The sequence below is a fragment of the Argentina silus genome, assembly GCF_951799395.1.
Source record: "Argentina silus genome assembly, chromosome: 2".
Taxonomy (NCBI): domain Eukaryota; kingdom Metazoa; phylum Chordata; class Actinopteri; order Argentiniformes; family Argentinidae; genus Argentina; species Argentina silus.
In genome coordinates, this window is record NC_139656.1 from 26,566,424 (window position 1) to 26,589,045 (window position 22,622).

General features: G+C 44.0%; 3 protein-coding genes across 4 annotated transcripts; 1 reads left to right on the forward strand and 2 right to left on the reverse strand.

Annotated features, from left to right (window-relative positions):
* Positions 1-463: 463 nt before the first annotated feature.
* On the reverse strand, positions 464-4,254 carry dlb (deltaB; the record flags this gene model as incomplete). The annotated part of the gene is made up of 7 exons (XM_083693399.1): positions 464-1,328; positions 1,726-1,942; positions 2,277-2,638; positions 3,365-3,622; positions 3,712-3,769; positions 3,876-4,115; positions 4,204-4,254. 7 exons carry the CDS (start codon positions 4,252-4,254, stop codon positions 589-591), a joined length of 1,926 nt encoding a protein of 641 aa, XP_083549525.1. The 3' UTR covers positions 464-588.
* An 8,989-nt stretch (positions 4,255-13,243) lies between these two features.
* On the forward strand, positions 13,244-18,384 carry adad2 (adenosine deaminase domain containing 2). The gene is made up of 7 exons (XM_083664849.1): positions 13,244-13,368; positions 13,744-13,894; positions 14,035-14,202; positions 14,420-14,634; positions 17,091-17,325; positions 17,777-17,909; positions 18,102-18,384. Exons 1-7 carry the CDS (start codon positions 13,269-13,271, stop codon positions 18,210-18,212), a joined length of 1,113 nt encoding a protein of 370 aa, XP_083520975.1. The 5' UTR covers positions 13,244-13,268; the 3' UTR covers positions 18,213-18,384.
* A 100-nt stretch (positions 18,385-18,484) lies between these two features.
* Positions 18,485-22,513, reverse strand: LOC310800950 (uncharacterized protein). Of its 2 annotated transcripts, XM_083664846.1 has the most exons (5): positions 22,429-22,513; positions 21,323-21,511; positions 20,128-20,670; positions 19,956-20,009; positions 18,485-19,858 (listed from the first exon to the last, which is right to left on the reverse strand). In XM_083664846.1, the coding sequence occupies exons 2-5, from the start codon at positions 21,447-21,449 to the stop codon at positions 19,413-19,415; spliced, it is 1,170 nt and encodes a 389-aa protein (XP_083520972.1). In that variant the 5' UTR covers positions 21,450-21,511; positions 22,429-22,513; the 3' UTR covers positions 18,485-19,412. The 2 variants fall into 2 exon arrangements, with proteins under 2 accessions (XP_083520972.1, XP_083520971.1); XM_083664845.1 differs by lacking the exon at positions 22,429-22,513 and having other exon boundaries at positions 21,323-22,017.
* Positions 22,514-22,622: the final 109 nt, after the last annotated feature.

Genomic DNA, 22,622 nt, shown 5'->3' on the forward strand with positions numbered 1-22,622 from the left:
TAATGTATAACAATATAACATCATTTTCAATCGATAGTATTGGAGGTCTGATGAAAAAGTTCAAATAACAGCATAGGTAAATACAGCAAAAGCATTCATCCCATAAGGGCTTATAATAATACACTTTCTTTATTATGGGCTGGTCTTCCACGGGTACAGGTCAGAGTATTGGAACTTGCTGTATTTGGTTTAAACGGTTCCTCCAGTATCATTTGTTGTAGAGGGCTGTGTTGCAGGCTAGTGTCCTATATACAGTCAGTCATGTGGTAACGGTTGTCTCTTTGGATTATTTAACATGGAAGACCTTTTCTGAGGACATTTCCCCATACTTAAAGAGAGGTTTACAAATGTTGTATGTAAAATCTTTATCATAATAAGTAGTTCATTTTCCAACACTTTCTTTGTTTACATTTGCAACATAGTCTTCAAAATGAGCAGAATCATTTCCAACTCATGTGATTTTCTTCCTTTCCTTTATTCATTTTACATTTTAAAAAGAGAGAAAGAAGAAGTGCTAACATTCCCATGATCCTCCCTGTCCCTGTCCCCTCCTATCCAGGTATCTAAGTGTCCATCTCCTCCAGCATCTCATCTCAGCCCAACCCCAGTACCCAGGCCATTCTCCCCCCTCCACAGGTAGTCTTGTCCAGGGGGGAGAGAGTGGCGCTCCCCCTGCCCATGGCCGCTTTCCACAGAGCTGTGCCTGTATCCAGACCTGTCCTCTGGGCTGAGAGAGAGGCTGAGGCGTGTGTCGCTGTTGCTGATCTTAAAGAAGCCACTGCTTCCCAGGAAGACCTCTCTCTCGTTGGGAAAGAGAGTTCCCAGGTTGTTGACCGCCTCCAGGTCATTGAACACGGCGGTGTCGCTCAACTGCTTCCTGCCGTTCAGGCGCCTTCGTCGGAGCACCACGATGCCTGCTGCCAGGGCCAACGCCAGGAGGGCCAGGATGCAGGAGGCTGTGAGGGCCGCAGAGGAGGGCCGCTGGGTCTGCCAGGGGGCCGGCTTGAAGCTGGGCTGGAGGGTGAACTCACAGCTGGGCCCCATGAAGCCTGAGGGGCACTGACATACGGGCCCTGAGAAGTGGGTGAAGCAGGTGCCCCCATTCTGGCAGGGGTATACGCCACAGGCGTCGGAGCGCACACTGCAGTTCTTGCCCGTGTAGCCCAGAGTGCAGGAGCAGGTATAGTCATCCACGCGGTCTTGGCAGGTGCCTGCGTTCTGACAGGGGATCTGGGCACAGTCGTCAATGTTGACCTGGCAGTTGGCGCCGGTGAAGCCTGAGCGACATCGGCACAGCACACTCTCACCCAGGTCCAGACACTGCCCACCTACGAGAGAGAGAAGCACAGGGCTCAGTTTAACATCCTACAGCACAAGGCCATCTGCCGGGGTATCAATAGGTTTTTTGCAGAATCTTCCTTTAGCTTCTTTTTTTTTTGTCAACAACTCATATTTCAAGTGGTTGAACACAGTGGTTTCAACTGCTGCTACTGCTCATGAAACATGACACCTTTCATAATGAAATGTCATGTTTACCCAAATTATATTTGATGTTTTCAAATTGAAAACATGTGCTCAAAATTAATATTCCCTCTTCAAACAGGTAGTCATCGCCACACCGACTTTTTACTGCCAGTAAGTGCAGATTACTATTTTAACCACCAGATGGCGCCAGTAGCAAGACTGCACTTCATCCATGTTCATTGCACTTGCTGCCAGACTCACCATTCAGACATGGGCTGTTGCTGCAGCGGTCCAGTTTCTTCTCACAGTTGGAGCCAGTGTATCCTGGGGGGCAGCTGCAGGTGTAGCCCCCCCCCACAGTCTCCACACAGGTGCCCCCGTTGAAACAGGGTCCATCGGCACAGGTCATAGCGATGATCTCACAGTTCTTCCCATAGAAGCCCTGAGGGCAGGTGCATGAATAGTCATTCTCCAGATCCTAGAGGGGAGAGAGCAAATTGTTAGAGAGAAACCTTGATAAAGCGTTGCTGTAGATTGATGGTTGCTAATCAAGTCTCTGATATATAATGTCTTTTAAAAAATATATATATATTAGTGTTATAATAAAAGCCTGTGTAATTGAAACTAAAGACTAAATACACGTTTACACTTTTTTGTCCATGAAGTTTGACTTCAAACTTAAACTTCAAGGAACAAAAAACATGCTATAAGTCTTTCAAAATGTTATAACTAACACTTTTACACGAGACCGTTAAAAGTCATGATAACTGCTAAGACCCCCCTTTTCCTCCTGAAACTTCGTTATCACTCACATTGCAGCTGCCTCCGTTCTTGCAGGGGTTACTGTCACACTCGTTGGTCTCCAGCTCACAGTTGGTGCCTCCGTAGCCCGGCCGGCAGGTACAGGTGTAGCTGCCCTGGCCTGTGTTGGTGCAGGTGGCTTCGTTGGCACAGGGCCTGTGGTTGGTGCAGTAGTTGAGGTCCTGGTTACAGAAGAGGCCTCCCCAGCCCTCCTTGCAGGTGCACTGCCACGGCTGGCTGCAGGTCCCGTGGAGGCAGCCTGGGTAGCGCACACAGTCGCTGCAAGAGGGGCCCTGCCAGCCCATCCGGCACTTACAGTCCCCAGGGGCTTCGCAGTAGCCGTGCTTCTCGCTGCAGGCCGCCGAGCAGATGGCTAGAGGTGAGAGGGAGGGGAGAGTGTGTGATTACAATGATCACGCCCTCTCATACATCACACACACACACACACACACACACACACACACACACACGCACAGCACCCTGTCTGACCCCACCCCCCCATCTCAGACTTCAGTGTTTGTTAAGTATTAAACCAAGCAGCTGGTGAGCACACCACGGTAACAAACGCATGGTCTTTCTTTTATCCCCTCTCTCCCTCGCTCATTGTAACACACACACACATGCACACACACACACACACACACGCACACACACACACACACACACACACACACACACACACACACACACAGACCACCTCCAACATGCGTCTCTGGTGAGTCACGGCTCTTTCTCCCATTGTTACAGGGAACAAAAGGCATATTGGACTCCAAAAGCTTTCTTGCTATGGGCTATAAAGGAACGCTACAGGAGCTTTTTGAGATAAAAGTAGACCATCTTAGACTGCTGCAAAGCTGCATGTCTAATGGCTGGTTAAGGGATTATAGTTAAACCATTGGGGGAGAGAGTGGTACTTTATAAATAATTTCACACAAAAACAAACATATTTGTGTGATATATTGCTACTTATGATTTAGGCAACACAAACACTATCACGCTCTTGTGATATTTCTGAATAAGGAAAATGGCAAGTATTGAGAAGAACATTGGCAGGCTACACTGTAAAGTCTGACATTTACAAATGAGATGTCCTACTTACCATCAGAACAGTAGTTGCCCTTCCATCCCTCCAGGCAGTTTCGGTTCCCCTCCTCATCACAGGTGTAGTGGCCCAGGGTGTCGTCACGGGGTCTGCAGTAGTCAGCGCAGCTGTCGCCAAAGTAATATTCATCACAGAACACGTGATATGAGTAACGGAGCTCGCTCTGTTCCCCGAAGTGGACGTCTTGAGACCAGTCCTCGCCAATGGCTAGCCTTCTTCTAGTTGCCAAACGACTGATGAGGTTGTTTTGGTTGTCTGGAAGGACGGGAAAGTTTGTAAGACTGGTACTTTGAATTTATGAAGGTCATAACTAGATAGGCTATATACAGTACCGAGACACCTACCTGTGTATTCTGTAGGGGTTTCTGCGTTCCAAGCTTCAATGATCAATGAAAATGTTCCCTAAACAAAGGTAAATCCAGGATTAGATTTCATCCAAGACTAATCCAATATAATAACTTTTTAATGTCCATGTCAAACGTTCTGTATAAATTTAAATTATATTTACCGGCCACTTGAAATGGAATGGAATTCGGATCGCAGCGCTGCTTGAAATTGAGGTCTGGTCTGCACGGATGACGTTCGTGTGTCCAGTTCCAAAAGTGCAAGGTGGCTCAGCCGAAATAACATCCTCCGAGTGTTTGAGACAAATTCGGAAAAATATGTGGCAATCTCTATGCCGTCTGCATATGCGGTGGGCAGTGTTAAACGAATGAACCTTCAACTCAAACACTCCCGATGACGATACCTGCAACGATAAACACTTATTAGACAAGCTGCGTAAAGTAGCCAAGGCGCAGTATCGAATGGTTCCTTCATCAATTTTTCGTACTTACCACTTCCAACAAGGCTAAAGCCAAGATACATCTAAGTGTTAGGCATGCCATTTTTGTCAAGAGTTTGGTCTGTAGCCGTTCAACAGTCAGCAGGTGGATGCATTCGTTGTGTCCAATCTGGATTTGACGCGCGCGTATTCCCCAAAAAACTCAAGTGAAGATGGAAGAAATGCTAAACATATCCTTGCAATCGCACAATTGATTGCTACAAAAAAAGATGAGTGAAAAAAGGTTCCAAAAGTCCCCGCTCCTGCTTCTGTCCTGTCCGCCGGTTTCCACGTTGTTTTGGTTCTGATGCGTAATGCGAGAGAGTGGTTTTATACTCCTGATGCGCCCCCGTCAGCCAGGAGGCGGGACAGGATAAGGCCCAGGGGACAAGCTAGGGACATATGTGGAACCTGGGTGTGTATTTGGAAATGATTACATTTGGGAGGTAAATGTTAAAGCAGAAGGAGTATGGTATTGGTATCAGGGTATGGTATTCTTACATGTGTGATTGGCACGCCGCATTTAAATATATTTTAGGGTTAGGGTTCGAGAAAAAGTATATTCAGGCCTACAAAAAATGTGCAGAATAAAAATGCACTACTTAGTATAGGTCTAATAATGACAACAATTCAAATACACTAATTAATATAATCTGTGGGCCTAATATCACAGCAATAGTGATTGGAAGCTATATGGTTTGTCAAAGGAAAGTTTTGAAAGTGTTACAATTTATAAACTCAATCAATTAAATGATTAAGCCTTATCAATTCATTATTCGTTATACATAGTGGCAGACAAACAACCAAATAAAATGCAGGTGTGTTTTTCATGTTCATTTCAGAATTAAAATAGGCTCAAATTAAACAGAATGCATTTCATTCTATAGGCTACTTGAATAACAAGACTAGACAAGGAGATGATTTTAAGAATTTGAAGAACTATGTACTCAGGCTATGGCTAGCTAGGCTATGTGTTGTCGAAATATGCATGCAGGGTCCATAACATGTAGGGTGTGAAGGCTAGATTTGGCAATAGAAAGCAGGTGCACCCGATAACGTCTCTGGTGTATAGGCCGATTTCCAATGTGTTTAGCTCATGTACACTATACCTTCCAAATAGTTAGGCCTATTTCCATAAACTTTTAGTTTAACATCCGTCATTGGTAGCCTAAATCCTTGCCCTTTTGTTATAACTAAATATCGATCAGAGGGAAGTAGGGAAGAATGGCGTGTTCCGCCCTTTCTTTCTTCAGTCCAGAAATTGTAATTGCTCAGACGCGTGCGAGTCAACAAAAGCAGGCAAGACCTTTCATTGTGCGCCTCGGATATTGGGGGGGTCTTTTGTTGAGTGACTGGGGGATGGGGCGGTCTTGCAGGACTAGCGACTCGCAGCTTACTAGAGTTTGGGATATCATGGCAGTTGCCTTTGTGTGAACTTCATTCTAACAGCTGTATGGTAATGAATGGCACATGGCCTGCCGTGCGGTGTTCCACACGATCTATTGTCTTCTCGAACCGTCCTTCCCAACTGCGCATATTGATTTAGGGGGGAACCAATAGTGACGATTTTCAGCATCTGTCGTGACTCCTGGTCCTATATTGTTTTATAGCTTACATATCAGTCTTTCATACAAATATAAATAATTAATTAGATATGTTCATATATGCTACTTAACTGATGATTTATGTGGCGAATATCCACGCAAGGCTTGAGCGAATACGTTGTGTAGGCCTGCTCCTTTTGAATTGTCTCTGTGAACACTTCCGATCTGCTCGCAGACAAAGTGTACTGGAAACATTTTCTATACTATTCAACGTGATATATGGATATGATATATTGGTGTGGCTATCGGGCGCGCAACAACTAACTAGGCTAGGCCTATCCAATGATCCAAACGTCTTGGGCTATAGTCTAATGTTCAGAGATGTTGTTTTAAAACCTTGTTTCAGCGTGCACTTGAAAGAAGTGCTTCACTTGAAAGCGTGTGTGTGCTTTGAGTGAGAGGGGGAGGGCTGATGTTCGCTCGTAGATTTAAATATTGTAATGAGGAAGGGACGCGTGCCGTCACTGACCCACACATCATCCATGGCACGCTTCTTGCTACGCTATAATTCACGTCACCCCAATGACGCACACATAACTAATATAAACAGATGTAACTCACAGACACTGACAACGAATTTCAACAGAACAGCGTTTAGTATTGTCTGCAAATATAGCTCTGGTCTGGATATATCATTTGGAGTAAGCACTATAATCAAGTATAGTGTTAGGGGCATTTTCATTGTTAAGGCCAGTTGTGTTCAAATGTGGACATATTTTGTCTATGACATTGAAGTATTTTGTAACGAAACTGAAATGAAAGTAGGCCTACACATATTTTAATTAACCTTTATTTTAGCAAGCAGTCCCATTGAGGCCACAGTCTCTTTTGCAAGGGAGCCCTGCATACACACAGTTTACAATAATACATAATAGACATACAAAAAGATTACAACATAACAAAACCCAATCAAGAAAAACAAACACATTTTTCAACAAGGAGGTCCTCAATCAAAACTTTAAAATGCCCTAGCAGCATCGGAGCAACCAACTGAAATGTTCTCTGCAGATTGTTCCAGCAGTGAGGTGCACCACAATTAAAAGCAGATTTACCCAATTCAGTGGAGACCCGAGGAACCTCAAGAGCTTTATACACAAAAAGGGAGTAATGAAGAGATCTATGGGACTTTAACAATGTCCAGCCAACTTTTTGATAAAGTATGTAATGATGAGTATTACAACTATCACCTGTGATAAAGCGAAGGGCACTATGGTAGATGGCATCCAAAGGTTTAAGAGTAGAGGCTGCTACACTTTGGTAGATGACATCACCATAATCAAGCACTGGCTTGAAGGTTGATTGTACAATCTGCTGTCTGCTGTTCAGGGAAAAACAAGATCTATTCCTATAAAATAAGCCCATGTTAAATCTTAGCTTTTTAAGGTCCTCTGTATGTTTTCTGAACATCAAGTCTTTGTCAAACCAAATGCCCAGGTATTCATAAGCGGGGAGACGCTCAATGGGGGCACCACCTAAAGTACATGTATAGATCAGATACATTTTTCTGTGATTTGGTAAACAACATAGATTTTGTTTTTCCAGAATCAAGCACCAACCTCAGCCCAAAAAATTATCTTTGCAGGACAGCGAATGCAGACTGTAGCTCAGAAAGAGCCTGATCAATTGTGGGGGCAATAGCATATACAACAAGTGTCATTGGCATATAGATGCAGGTTACAATTATTTACTGATAATCAAATATTGTTGATGTAAATAGTAAAAAATAATCGGACCAAGAATTGATCCTTGTGGAACACCCTTTGTTATGTCCAGAAAACATAACACCATAAGATTTACACCATCAGTTAAGACACACTGCGTTCTGTCCATTAAATAATTTTCAAACCATCTACATGAAGCCTGATCCAGGTCTATTTCAGACAACCTCTGAATGAGTAGGTGATGGTCGACCGTATCGAATGCCTTGGTGAGATCTATAAATAAGGCAGCACAATGTTTTTTTGTGATCTAGGCAATTTAACACATCGTCTAAGACAAGTGTAGCAGCTGAGACTGTGCCATGACCAGGTCTAAACCCAGATTGGTGCATATTTAGAATAGAATGGAATAGAATTTTAAATTAAAGAAAAGATTCGCTAGTAGTTGACTGATCTCCCATTGAGCCAAGTGGGGGCTGGAGGACGACCGTCTGACCTGGGTCAGCCAAACCACCATTTCTGTCAAATAAAAAGCCTGCAGAGATAAAATGCTGGTTAAAGGCATTGCTTATCTTACTTAGGGATGAAGAGGAATGTCCATGCTTCAGGGCGTGTTTGGGGCATGTTTGTCTGCCAGATATGTAAATATAGATGAGAAATGTTCTAGAACCAAATCGGGGTCAGGTACGCAGCTGATAAGGGAAAGATTCGACCAATAAAGATCATGTAAAAAACCTTGCTCGATAAAACGTTCAAAATTTATTTTTGTAAGGAAGCGTGGAGCAGATTTTTTTTATCCTTTCATCTAGGCCTATTTGTTAGGATGATGTCTAGCAGGGTGGATTTATCTGGATTCTTCAAGTTAGGCCGTGTTGGTTTTGAGATTAACTGTGATAGTTATAAACCATCGCACAAGTGTTTGATTTTATCTGAGGTTTGAGACAACCAGTCTATATTAAAATCGCCTATTATTACTACTTCAGAATGTACATAGGAGGATAGAAGTGCAACCAAGTTATCAAGGGTACTATGATGAGCAGATGGTGGAATCAGAATCAGAATCAGAATCAGAATTCTTTTATTTGGCCAAGTATACATACACATACAGGAAATTGAGTTGGTGAGGTTGGTGTGTGGACATAAAAAACAAATAGCAAATATTGACAAGAAATGTACAAAATAGCTAAGTATTAACAAAAATAACTAATTTACTAATTTACAAAAAAAAGCAGCAGAACAATATATCTTGTAGGCACAAGAGGCACTCCTATCACAGATAGGAGTTATCTTAGAGTTATTTCCAAAACACACACTTAGGACTAAACATTCATATTGATTTGGTACAGTAGAAGCCAAAAAAAACTGATGACAATATTGTCATCAAATCATATCACTATGGTAATTTAAAATTATTGTAGACAATGTTGCACAGGCCAAGAGATCATGCAGGCCATACTTTTACATTACTTAATTAATACAACATCCTTACCATATTACAACTCATGATCTACACAATAGGAGCCAGATATAGATGTATAGACAGATATACAGTCCATATGTTGATGTCTTCTGATTCTAGTAATAATACATGAACTAGACCTAGATTTTAATTACATATGTATACTACCAATAACTGTCTTCCCAGATTATTATTCTCATTGAGTACATGAGTGTTTATTTTACTTTCTATCTTTTATAGTCTCCCTGTTCATCATATGCAACTTCACTAAGGTTGTCACTGAGAGGGGGATTCTTATCTCTCTGTACCTTAGTGAATAAGCATACCTGCACCTAGTGTCTTTGTGTATGTGCTACATATCTATGGTACATCTGAGTGTCTTTGTGTCAGAGAGCAGATGGACAGTGGGTGCCTGATGATCCCTCTCTGCTGTGTCATCTGTATCCCCTCGAGGGAAGTGACACAAGCGTGCCACAGGGCATGGGAACCTGAGAGAGAAGTCACATCGTCACCCCGGCCCTCCCATTAAAAATGACCAGCATCTGCCTCACTTACAATACAGACGCTCAGACCCTTCTCCCCAAGGGGAGTGGGAGCTGGTGCAAATCAGGCCCAGACCCTCAGGGGAGAAGCCAGGCTGCTCCGGCCTCCGCTCCAGCCTCCCAACCCCAGCCTGCAGTCTGACTCTGGGACAGGACAAAAGGAGTGTAGGGGGGGTTGTGCTGGGGCATGTGGCTGTGTTGTGTGTATGTGTAGGGGGGTGTTCATTGATATGCTGCACATGTGCATGTGTGAGCGTTTAAGGGTAAGTGTGTCTGAGTTTCTTAATGACATAATACCTATATCTGTGTGTTCATTTGGGGACATGAGCGAGCATGGATTAAGACAGGTGTTTTGTGTAATGTGTAACATGGATATCACAGTCTTTGGTCTAATTTTGCAGCTGCCATGATCAGGAAAACGATGGCTTAAAAACCATAGATAAGGAGTTGGTAACCACAGACTGCCAATGCTCGCATACAATAAAAGACTCCTACAAACAAACAGACTCATGTGCATTATTACTGCATTATTACTTCATCATTATTTAATTATCAAGACAACAAAATATTTTCGCTGGAGCAGAAGACATAACATTGGGCAAATGTTAAAAGTCCTTTGTTTGGTAACGTGGTGGCATGATGATAATTGAATACAGACCAAGTCGAGGGACAGATCTGCCTGTCTTCACTCCCTCTACCTCTTCCCCTGTGCCTCACTCCCCCCACCCCTCTCTCTCCTCCTGGAGCTACCCTGACAGTGGCAGATGGGTGATGAAAGAAGGAGCAGGAGGGACGAAGGAACAAGAACAGGTGGGGGTGAAAACAGAATAAAGGAGGAGGGCACAAAGGTCAGCAGGGGCTATAGAAAGGGGGAGGAAAAGGGGGAGGAATCCCCAACTTGTACTTGCAGAGGAGAGATCGATGGATTGATTTTTTCCTTTTCTTTCTGCTTCTCCGAATCCATGTCTCTTTTCACCAGATGTCAGACAACTCCATAGCACAGTGGCAGGCTTCTTCTGGAGGGGTCGACTGGAAATCAAGAAAAAAACTAAAACATGAGACAAAAGGCACAAACAAAGCTTACAGTAAATACTACATACATTGAAATCCTTGTAAATCACTAAACGTTGTGGATTCTTCCTGAGTATACTCCACTGAGTATTTAACCTAAAAGCACTGAGTATTTAATACATCAGTTTGTACGAGACCAGCGCAGACGCAACTGCCTGCAGCATGTTTGAGTTTGCTGAATAGGACATAATTAAATCCCTTCATTTAAATGGTTGGGTACCTAATGCGATGTATCAGCTGGATCAGTGCCATGAAATGTTTTCAGAGGAATATAAAGGAATTAAAAAAACGTCTCATTCCTTAGAAGAAAGTGTCAATCCTGAGCAGATAACATGCGCAAAGGAAATGGATATTAAAAATGTTTTCTCTCCCTCTTTCCGCTCTATTTAATTCAAGATATGAATAGGAGGGCAGATATAAAATAACTTAAGTCTCTGTCTAAAGAATAATAAACCTGTAGCACAGACACTTTTACCACTTTAACTTGAGTGCTCTAACTAAAGGTAAGAGAAGAGCTCCAACAGTGAATACAGCTGCCTATTCAGGGGCCCCACCCCCATCAAACCCCCTGCCTTCCAGCTACATTCAGACTGCCCACCGTCCATACTGTTCCCCCCCCTCCCCATAAGCCAACCCCAGCAGCTGTTTAACCAGCCCACGGAGACAGAAAGGACTGTAGAACAATGCATGATGGTTAACGACCACTCTTAGTGTGTGTCCATGTGTGTCCGTGTGTGTGTGTATGGGTGTGTATGTAATAGGTTTAGGTCTAGGGGTGTAGGGCAGGGTGCAGTTGCTACACAAGAGATCTTTATCCCTAAAAGTGGTGTGGCGGTGCACCGTCATGTTGTTTTTAGGTTACTTGACTGACTCTATTTCCACCTCCCATCTCCTCTGGAATAATGTGGCTTGGTCTTGATTAGTCTCTGTGGGACTTACAGTATAAACTTCAATCAACCCATAAAGCAATTGATGTGCAAATTAACACTTCATGGCAGCATCTCTCCTGGGTCGCTCTTAGGGCCAATTTGTTTCCAAACTCAGTTAGGCATAGTAGGCTGTTTAAAGGGGGCTTGATTAAGGCTTTAATAGTCTAATAAGTGGATTGCTTTGGAGGAAAACCTGCAGTCTTGAAAAGCAGACTGACACCCAGCTCAATGAGCCGCGGAGCATCCGACGTCCTCAGACCAGGCCAACCAGTCCCATTCATTTGATTTGCTGACCTCTAGTGGTCAACATGTGTTATATTCAGTCACATCCCTGCATGCACAGATGAGCCCTTAACAAGCCAGGTAAGATAAAACATGAAGATAAAGTGATAGAATTTCTAAATTCTCATACCAAACAATGTCGGCCGTTTCACAGAGATAATTCTTACCACACAGAGTAACGTTATATTAGCTACTTAACTTCATACAGTAATTGAATAAACTTCACTCATGCAGTAATTAAATCTGCAAAGCACCACTTACCTGCTAGCTTAGCTACCTATAACTTTAGCTAAACTTGAAATATCGACCAGGTCTCTCTTGAAAATGAGATTTTATCTCAACGAGACTAACCGGCATAAATAAAGGTCGAATAGAATAAAATAAATCTAAAATAACAATTGAAATTCATTATATTTCAACTAAAAATCCGGACCTGGCTGAGGAGGATAGCTAGCTACTCAGTTTGCTAGTCAGACCAGTTTCACTACACGTGCCTATTTCTTCTCTCCACCACACTTCACCACTGACGTGGTTCGGGATGCCAGCATTTTAATGTGAGGGAGACATTTGCTATTCATACACACGATTTTCGTGTTTTAAAAATGTTTCAGAAAATATTTTTGATGCAAAATTCCACGAAAGCATCTCATAATTTGACAGCCCAGTGGTACTAAAATTATAGGCCTGAACATGGACTACCACCACCATGGCCTACCGTTCAAATTTATCACAGCGACTGGTGTGCTCCTTTAGTTTACATCTCTTTCTCACAACTGATGCATGTGTGAAATGAATTCCCATGCACTCAGTGTTTACTGCAGGTAATAATGGTGGACCAAGAGGTTGTAACGAAGCGGCTGCCGAGAATGGCGGCCTCTTTCCTTAGGCGCTTCCCCTCAGAGCGCGATCCCAGCCTGAGGATACATAAGGGCAACAGCGGGCCTTTTGGACGAGATTTCTGTGGCGGCAACACTGATTCCAGGAACCCAGACTTGCTTGGGCCTGTGCTATCAGAGGACTGCAGGCCCATGAGGTCTTCCCCCACCAAACCCCTGCAGAGCCACATGCTGCCAGACCCCATGCTGGAGGAGGACTCTGATGATGACAGTGATGGCTTCTCCCTCCCTGGCACAACTCCACCCAAGTTGGACAGCAGCTTCCTAAAACTCGGGCTCCAGGACCAGTCAGACAACCTGGAGAGCAGCCCCAAGAGGGGAAAAAGGATTGGAGGTTAGGGGCCAGGTGTTCTCAATTGATGATCAAACTGATATTGAATTCATATTGAATAACTTGTGGGTGCATTTAGAGGGAAAAGCTCATTTTGTGATGGAAGTCAGTGCAAACATTCACAGTTAGGCTTGAGGATTATAACATGGGGCATAAACCTGTTTGCCTTTTATAATAGTTTGATTATACAGTCTTATATAGTACATACTGCATGATCTGCCAAGACTCAGGGTTAGTACATCTCTTCTTCTGACTCTGAAAACGTCTGTTTTTCTAGTGGGTTATACAGACTGGCACAAGCATCGGATGGCAGCAGTGTCCAGTGAGATATTTGAGCACCTCCTGAGGGAGTGTCCTGAGTTCCACAGCTGCAAGAGCGGCCTGGCTGCCTTTGTCCTGGAGAGAGGTGAGGTGTTCTCTCTGCTCACTGGGGAATCTCAGGGATGCAAACTGGTCATCTTTAAAAATAGGTCACCTATTTTTTTTAAATGCCCCCTGACCCCCCCCTGAGCAGGTCTGTTTCTCCAGCTCACGTATCCTTCTCACCTTTTCCACCCCTAACCAGTTTGCATCCCTGGAATCTACACTGCACAAAGAAAATATGTTAATGACTATAAATGACACCTATTTTTGATGAGCATGTCTAATGTACACACACACACACACACACACACACACACACACACAGTTTCTATGTGTTGTCCATGTGTGTTTACCAGTCTATAGATTGTGAATAGTTTGTGTGTACGGATGTGATTCTCCCCCATTACTCCCTCACCAGAGGTGTGTGACACCGGGGGCCAGTCCTGTGAGCGCTACAACGTTGTGGCCTTGGGCACGGGCGAGTCAAGCTGCAGCGGCTGGCTCTGCTTCAGCGGCACCATGGTGCACGACTGCCACGCTGTCGTCACCGCCAGGCGGGCTCTCCAAAGGTACCTCAGCCTCAACAGGAGTTTTGATGGAGCTTCTAGACTTTTATTGCTTACTCACTCACTCACTTTTTTTCACCTTTGTTTAGCTATTAATACTGGAGACGCGCAAATGATGTGTCCCATCCTGTCTTTCTATTCAGGTTCTTGTACAAGCAGCTTCTGCTGTTCTTCAGCCATGACCCAAAGGTCAAGGAGCGCTCCATCTATGAGAGAAAGTCAGACAGCCACCTGCTCCAGCTCAAGCCCAAAACCTACCTTCACCTCTACACCAACCAGACCCCAAGAGGGGCAGCACAGTGCATTCCCATGTGAGTGTGTGAATTTTCATACAGGCTGCTGTTGGCTGTATGGCTGCTGTTGGTGAGTGTCCATGCGGAAATGTAAGTGTTTGCGTCCACTCAGAAGTGTACGAATTGGATGAGAATTCAATTTTGGGACAGTTTACATTTGTTTACATTTGACTAATTTAGTAAACTAATTGAGAGACCCAGTGAGAGTGATTGTGTGCATCCTCTATCCCCATAGGAAGTCCCTGAGCAGTAGCTACAGTTCCCTGAAGCTGCAGTGCCATGCTAAGTGCTCTCTGATCCCTGTGGCTTTCCTCCACCCCAGTGTGTGGGGCGCCCGGGTCTGCTGCATGTCCAACAGTGACAAGCTCTGCCGCTGGGCCGTCACCGGGGTCCAGGGGGCGCTGCTGAGCCACTTCGTTGAGCCACTCTACATCATCAGCGCGGTCCTAGGTAAGTAACCAGGAATGCATTACAATCACAAGGCCGCCCCCCCTTGTAGGACTGAGGAACAGCGCTCTAGTGACGCGGGGTGCCATACAAATAAAAAGGGATTAACCCTCTAGATCCCCTCTAGATCCCCCCGCCGCCGTGAATGGCTGTGTTCTACTGTAGCAGTCGTTGACTGCTTGGGTTTTCTAACCACAATACGTGTCAATATTGCAAAATAAACTTGCCCACCAATTATTGTATAAGTGACTGTTTTCCGCGATCTGGAAGCGGAAACGGTAAAAGTTGTAATAATGACGTTTTGTCGTATTTTTTTCACTTGAAACACTTCACTGCTAAAAAATGTCTGCGCCAAAGCAGACGCGGCTGTAGGAGGCTGTCCAGATACGCTGTGATTCAGATCCCGATCGCTCCTTTGTCATTGATAAAGAGTTAGAGTAGATAGCCGTTATACGTCCTGTTCTCGGTGGTCACGACCAGCAAGTTCCCTTTCAGACGAGAGCCACGGTGAAGCTCCAGCATGGTAAACACTCAGTAGTGGCAGCGATGTCTTTACACTTTTGACACATGAAGTAACATGTTGCTTGTTTGGTTTGGTCAATTTGGTCCATGTCATCTTAAATAGCTGATATCTCCATCTGCTAGTGAACACATCTGGCAAGTAGCGGAATTTTCTGCTGCACACAAGAGGCTGTCACTCACTCATCTCCATCACACCGCTGTGCACCATAGTACTGTAGTAGCAGGCTACTAGCTACAGGCTACTAGCTACAGGCTACTAGCTACAGGCTACTAGCTACAGGCTACTAGCTACAGGCTACTAGCTACAGCCGCAATTATTCATGATGTATTTGAGAAGGCTAGCTAGAATATTTATAACATGTTGGCCGTTCAAAACAAGCACTCTTGCAAGTGTTTTCGCTTTCACTTGTTTCGGTCTATTCCTGTTACAGGGTTGTATTTCCATTGCAGCTTAATAGCCATATTGAGTATCAGTAAGCTGGCAATGCTTTTGTAAGACAGCTGGCAATGTTTTGATTTATGGTTTCTTGAATCTGTAAGCATGTGGAACAAATGTGAATGAAGTGCTATACAGCATAATGATGGTATATAATCAGTGAGTGTGTTTCATATATACAGAATATATACATATATATTTCATATATACAGAACCTAGATTTAACTTTTTAACATGTTATCAAGTTGTCATCCTATTTACAGTACCAGTCAAAAGTTTGGACACACCTCATTCAATGGTTTTTCTTCATTTTTATTATTTTCTACATTGTAGATTAATATTGAAGACATCAAAACTATGAATGAACACATATGGAATTATGTGTAAACACATAAAGAAAAATTGTTAAACAAACCAGAATATGGTTTATATTTTAGATTCTTCAAAGTAGCCACCTTTTGCTTTGATGACAGCTTTGCACACTCTTGGCAAGTTGTGTCCAAACTTTTGACTGGTTCTGTACATCTGGAGTAAATCATGACCCCCCCCCAATCTATCCTAGAGACAGGGGTGAGGTCACTAACAGACCTAAGTCAATAAATAAACAAACATTATCTTCTTGTGTAGGTTAATCAGATGCCGGCTGTGGCCATCCAGGACTATTTTATTTTATTTTATTATTTATCTGGGTTCTCCCCAAAGAATGTAAGAGGGCTGCTGTGCCACCGTATCAACTTGTTGACTCTGCCACGACGTTAACATTTCGGAGAAAATGAAACTAATATTTAGTATGATAGAGTAATTGTCTTTGATCGCCAATGACATTGTTGTTGAAAGCGAAAGTAAAAAAACAATTGTAGGGAGCACAGACAGGAAGTGCTGTAAGCCCTCCCACAACAACCGCAAACCCTTTTTCCTCAAGGCTTTCAAACTCAGACTTGTGCACAAAGAGTGGCAGAACGCTGGGTACAAAGAGTGGCAGAAAGCGGGGTACAAAGAGTGGCAGAAAGCGGGGTACAAAGAGTGGCACGCAGTTAAATGGACTGGGTGGTGTCAGAACATCTCAAGGCTGGCCACTCTGGAGTGAAGTAGTAAATAATAATAAAAACTAAATGTAAAAATTCCTTCTTCTAGCATTGTGATTGCCCCTAATTTCTGAATCTGCTTTGTTGAAACACATTTTTAAATAGTTTGCTACAGTATTGCATTTTTAAATCGCTGACTTTGTGCATTTTTAAATCGTTTCACTCATCTATTTTAGAATAGTGTCTATAGTGAATATTTACTATCATATACGTGCTCTTTGAAACTAAAATTACTTGTAATTTCCCTGTCTTATTTGATCTCAAACTATGCCCGCCTGTTTCAAATGTGTGTTGAAAATTGAGCTTTATCTTGACAATTCTCAGCAATCTACAGCAGTGTTCTAGAATTCTATTGGGGTCTAACGGGTTAACAAGGAACTTGGAGAACTTTTACTGGTTTACTGGTCTCTGTTCAGGTGACTCCAGCCATTACTCTGAGAAAGTGTCGGACGCAATCAACAATCGCCTGGGCGATGACTGGGAGGAGCAGCTGGTCCCACCCTTTAGGAAAAAGAGGATCTTCTTCCTCAGTGGTGACGGGGTGGAGCCTCCGCTCAGCACTCCCCTCTGCAAAGACCTCAGCATCAACTGGTGCCTCGGGGACCCGAGCATCGAGGTGCTGGACAGCACAACCGGCTTTGTTGTCGATGGGTAAGTCAGAGGTGGTAGTGGTAGACGATGCTTGTAACATTGGAACAGTGCAAAACTATTTTGGTAAAACATACAGATTATCGTACTTACTTGGTATAATACCATTACAATGAAGTCTGATGGGTAATGAAGACCCATCTCTTCAGGCTACATCTTGACTGTCCCTCCTAAAGACCTCTTCACCCCCCACTACAGTATCTCTAGTGTATAAAAAAAAAAAGTAATCCTTCCTTCTTCTAGCATTGTGACTGCCAATGGCACCTGGTCCTAGCATATTTTTTTCTTATGACTGATGTGATTCACGTACTTTAAAGAAATGTACTTGTAAGTCGCTTTGGATAAAAGCGTCTGCTAAATGTCAAAAATGTAAAATAAATAAATAATGTAAATGTACAACTTCATTGTGGAGGGAGCTTTCTATGTAGGGATAATGCTCTCTCTGGCCCCTTAGCTCCCCGTCTATGAGTGGGCCTGGCTTCTCCAGCAGACTGTGCAAGAGAGCCCTCTACTGCAACTTCCGCAAAATTGCAAAGCTGGGTGGGCATCGTTACCTACTGGATCTCCAAACGTATCGCAGGGCCAAGGTGAGTTTGTGAACCATGAATCAGTGAAGATATCCTGGTGCCCTTGGATCTGAATTTGTCTGCACTGTATATAGGCCACATGGTAGCCATCCCATGTGCTACGGTATATCATCTGACTAAGATTGCTTTTTTTGACAGGATGAATGTGAATTTTGTGACAGGTTGTGTGATCTGTGTTCCTTCTTGTTTCAGTTGGAAGCCTGTCTCTATCAGAATGCCAAGACGGTTGTCAACCACCAGTTCCTCTCCAACAACGCAGGTCCCTGGAACTCTAAACACCTGGTAGACAGCTTCAGCCACTGAGTCCTCTCGGGTGTAGGTGTACAGTTAGTATTTGATTGTTTCAAAGAGGGGTTTGAATTTGTGACAAAATGGGCTGCCCCCCCCCTCCTAATTTGACCATTAATGCATGAATAATGCTCTTTGGTTTGAAGACAATTTCTATGTTTGGTTTCATATTCAAGTGTTCAATAATGTTCAAAATAAAACCAGAAAAGTCTGAAGATGTTTAGATTGAAGTATTGCATTAGAAGGGAAAACAAACAAGTATATCTGGCCCAAGAATAGGACCTAAATCCCCAAAGGTAATCAATCTAATTTATTTACATGTACAACACCATCTCCGAAATCTCCTTACATTAGTACACAGGGACAGTAAATACAAGTTAATTTAAAATGTATTTTTGAATAAAAAAGGGAGAACATATTGAAATCATTCCATAGATATCATCAATAAATTATGCACACCTCAACAAATGGAGTATCATCTGTCAGAAACAGGCTTATCATATTTTCACATCATACAACAGGCCACTTAAAGAACAAACAAAAAAACTCACTTAAAATGTTGGCAAAGTGTGCCTTAAAATTTAAGCAGCTCTGTCCCAAACTACACCCCATTAACCATCTGACATCAGATGAAACAAATAGAAGCATACGTTTTGCAAGCCTAAGTCGGGAATCTTTCTAGAAACAGTAAACCCCAACTTCATTTTCCTACGTGGAAGGCTATGTGACAGTTCATTATTTGGACTGGTTAGGGTGACAGGAAGATGACTCCTACGAATACAGTAATTCAGAACACAAACCCCTGGAAATACCTAAAGTGAAGTACTCGACCCAGCATCAATCTTGTGCCCAGTGTAAAGGATTATAGAAGTCCAGCACCACGGGGGGGGGGGGGGCAGAAGTCTTTGGAGGTGACAAGTCAAGATAGTGCCTGGTATCTGATGTAAACTGATCAGATTTGGCCTGATTATGACAAACACAATTAGTGATTAAGGAAGCAATGTAACTATAAGTTACAATTTTCAAATATGTTGTTGTAGAGACAACGGTCAATTAAATCGTTTGTTATACTTGGGGACATTTTCGATCAAAGCATTGAGAATCTTAATTCACATCACTAAATGCATTTGTCCTGAAGGGGACCTCTGATACCAGGCGCCATCTTGACTTCGGCTGCCTATTACGCCGTCACTTCAGCCTGATCCCCCTCTGTTGCTATAGCGCCGGCCGTCCGTTGAGCTTGTCGTGCATGAGGTTCAGGGCTCCGCTGGCAAAGTCTCTGAGCACGTTCACAGTCTCCCTCTGGAGCTGCAGCGACTCACGCACAAACTCCTGCTGCGTCTCGGCCAGCTGCTGCACCGACTCGGACAGAAGCTCCAGGGAGCGCGACACCGTCTCCATCAGCACGTTGGTGGCGTGCTGCTCCTGCACACTCAGAGAGGCGCTCTGCAGCATACTGTCCCGTGCATTCTGAGCGTGCTGGCTCACCGGAGGGGGAGGACCAGAGGAGGATGGAGAGGGCGAGTGGTGGGTGGCCATGGAAGGGCGATGAACACTGCCGCTTCCCTGGTGATTCTCTGTGAGGCTGGACGACTGCTGAACAGGAGGGAGCAGGTCGTCCCCATGGTCGTCGTCCGAGGCTACAAATTGGGGTTCAGTGTCTAAGAAAGAGGAGGTAGTGGTCACTTTGTGTATATTATGTCCTTCACACTTTCACATCGAGTTAGTTACTTACAAAAACTTTTTTGATGTCCTTACCTTCAGTAGTGGGTATTTCATACTGCATTTCATAAGAGGGCTGTGACGAATCTCCTGCAACAAGTAGATACAAATATCAACGTAAGACCGGACAAATAAAGATTTATTACAACTGACGTTATATTTCTTTCAAGCCAGAGTTGTCCATTTCAAAGCACTTCAAAGAACTCACGAGATGCGCCACCATAGTTTGGCATTGAATGGTCATCTTTGTGTTGCGACGGGAGCGGGGGCATTTGTCCAGGGCCAGGTATAGGCATCCCCATGGGAACGGACATGGGCATGCCCATGGAATGTGGGGGCGGTGGTGGCATTGAGGCCATGTCCATCCCTCCATTGGGGGAGCCATGGATTCCAACCATGTCCTCCTCCTCCTCTTCTTCCTCCTCCTCCTCATCCGGCCCGTCATCGTCGTCTCCCAGCGGGCGATAAGCCTCACCGGGCGGCTGCCCTCGCTTGTTGTCCAGCTCCAGGATCTGGTGCACAATGTTCTCTGTGGGGCTGAGGTCTCGTGACAGCCGCTGGACCCCCTTGTAGGCCGGCACCCCAGACCGCATGGCCGCCACCTTCCGCTTAGTGTCACACTTGAGGTCGGACCACTTCTTGATGATCTCGATGACCTCACGCTGGCACTCGCCAATCTCATTCACACGTGCGGTGATCTCCGCCCACTTGCGCTTCTTTATGTCCGTTGGCACGCCGCGGTTAAACTTGCCTGTGGGAATCAGAGACAAACATGACTGCTGAGAAACTGCCTGGTTCAGGTGGCAATAATACATCCAATACCACAAGTGGCACACTGGATATCATAAACAAATTCAATTTGTTTTCGCTCTACTTGGCTCAATTCTGACATTATAAAACTTGCATGAGCCTAGAATGACAACTAAACAGTGACGAGGTTGAAAAGTGGATAGTAAAAATGTTTTACTTTAATCATCAATAACCCCATTTATACCTGGGGTTCGGCAACATCTCAGATCTGGGGACCTGGCATCTACACCTGGCATTTAAATGCATGCCATGTCTCCTGTGTCTGCATTTAATCATATTTTGATAGTGTTTCATGTTACAGCCAGTCACAAGCCAAATCCAAATATAGCTGATGTGACAAGGCTTTGGTTACCATTCTGTGTACCCAATGTGTTTAAATTTGGCTGCAACAAACGAGGCCAAAGGCATCCTCATCCACCTCTGGAGGTGGTTTCGCAGACCAGATCAAGATCGGATAATAATGCTTGTTTTGTTTGGTTACCCCTGTCCAATAATATCTGATCTTGACATACAAATAGGGATGGATCTTAGTGCAAGGCATAACAGAGCAAGTGTCAGTATGGCACAGAGGGCTACGTGGCATAGGTACATACCAACAACAATATGGCGGTTCTTCCTGACTTCATCCAAAAGGATATGGACCTCACTGAAGGTGAAGCGGGCTTTTCTCTTTTTGAAGCGTGTGACACTGTCTTGGTTGAAAAGGTATGGGGTAGACATCTTCCACTCACTACACCTTTCTCTGGTTACAGTCTGCTTCTGCCTCCTGGGGGCTGGAAGTTCTGTCAGAAATATTGTAATCACCATAGCCAAGTATACAGTGCAATAATTTACATACACACTTTAGAGGATCTACGCTATCAAATACATCAAAATAAGATTACATATGTTTGACAGACTGAAACCAATTTGTATTATCTCAAATATAATTTGAAAATGTGTATCGTGTAGGCAATTGACAGTTTGCAAGGACATGATGGGGGAAATGAGCAGGTGGATGTAAGCGTACGGCGAGTGAGACGTTTCAGGCGCGAACATAAGTTCATAAGCACAGCACGCCCAGGAACAAGCATGCACGGCTCTACTCATTAGCTAATTGAAATCAATTTGGTACCGAATACATCATTGCATATTAAGCATGCATGCACGCCTAGCGCGCAGCTCTGGGAGATGAGCTCCTGGGTCTGTAGCATCCTCCAACACTCATCTTTACTCTTTACTCGATCAGTCGTCATCAGCCTGTGCAGTCAGCTGAGAGCCAATTTACCTTGGCTTACTGACTAGAGCAGGTACGCCAGCTAGTAAACCAACCACTAGAGAAAAATGATTGACTAGCCGCTAGTTAACGTCAGCGCTAGCTAACTAACAAAGACATGCTGTAGTATTCCATGTAGCCGAAGACATCTCCACAGGCTTTTGTAACACAGACATTTTCACTTTTAAAAAGTGCAATGTCGTGAGTAAAAACAATCATACGGTTTCGTATGCAGGTTTGGGCGTATGTTTATTCGTACATAATGACAACGTGAGCTAGCTAGCTAACGTTAGCTTTCCAGTCACGTCTACAGTCATTGGAAGGATCTGCAAAATTGTAACATTTGTTCACGTAGCTATCGTATCTTCAATCCTTCAAAGGGACAAATAAATACTACGACCATTGTCTCAACCTTAAAAATATGATTGTGCAGAGTGAATTTACCTTTCCGATCAATAAAGGTTGCGTTATCTCTCTGAGACGAGTCCAGAAACTTCGTAGCTGACTAGCTAGCTAGGCACAGTCGGACGTCTCGACGCTAGCTACGCAAATTCAATGACGGTGGTTCCTTTTTCTCTTCAGCCCGGGCCTCGGGGAGCAGTACCCAGAGTAACCACAGTGTGCAGCCCGGGCGCTGT

Bases quoted from the DNA above. Each gene is read 5' to 3' on its own strand.
- adad2 (XM_083664849.1), top strand. From the start codon at position 13,269: ATGGCAGCAGTGTCCAGTGAGATATTTGAGCACCTCCTGAGGGAGTGT. The intron at 14,635-17,090 runs GTAAGTAACCAG...GTCTCTGTTCAG, and splicing joins CATCATCAGCGCGGTCCTAG to GTGACTCCAGCCATTACTCT. The intron at 17,326-17,776 runs GTAAGTCAGAGG...CTGGCCCCTTAG, and splicing joins ACCGGCTTTGTTGTCGATGG to CTCCCCGTCTATGAGTGGGC.
- LOC310800950 (XM_083664845.1), bottom strand. From the start codon at position 21,536: ATGGTGATTACAATATTTCTGACAGAACTTCCAGCCCCCAGGAGGCAG. The intron at 20,010-20,127 runs GTGAGTTCTTTG...TACTTGTTGCAG, and splicing joins AAACTATGGTGGCGCATCTC to GAGATTCGTCACAGCCCTCT. The intron at 19,859-19,955 runs GTAAGGACATCA...CCTCTTTCTTAG, and splicing joins TGAAATACCCACTACTGAAG to ACACTGAACCCCAATTTGTA.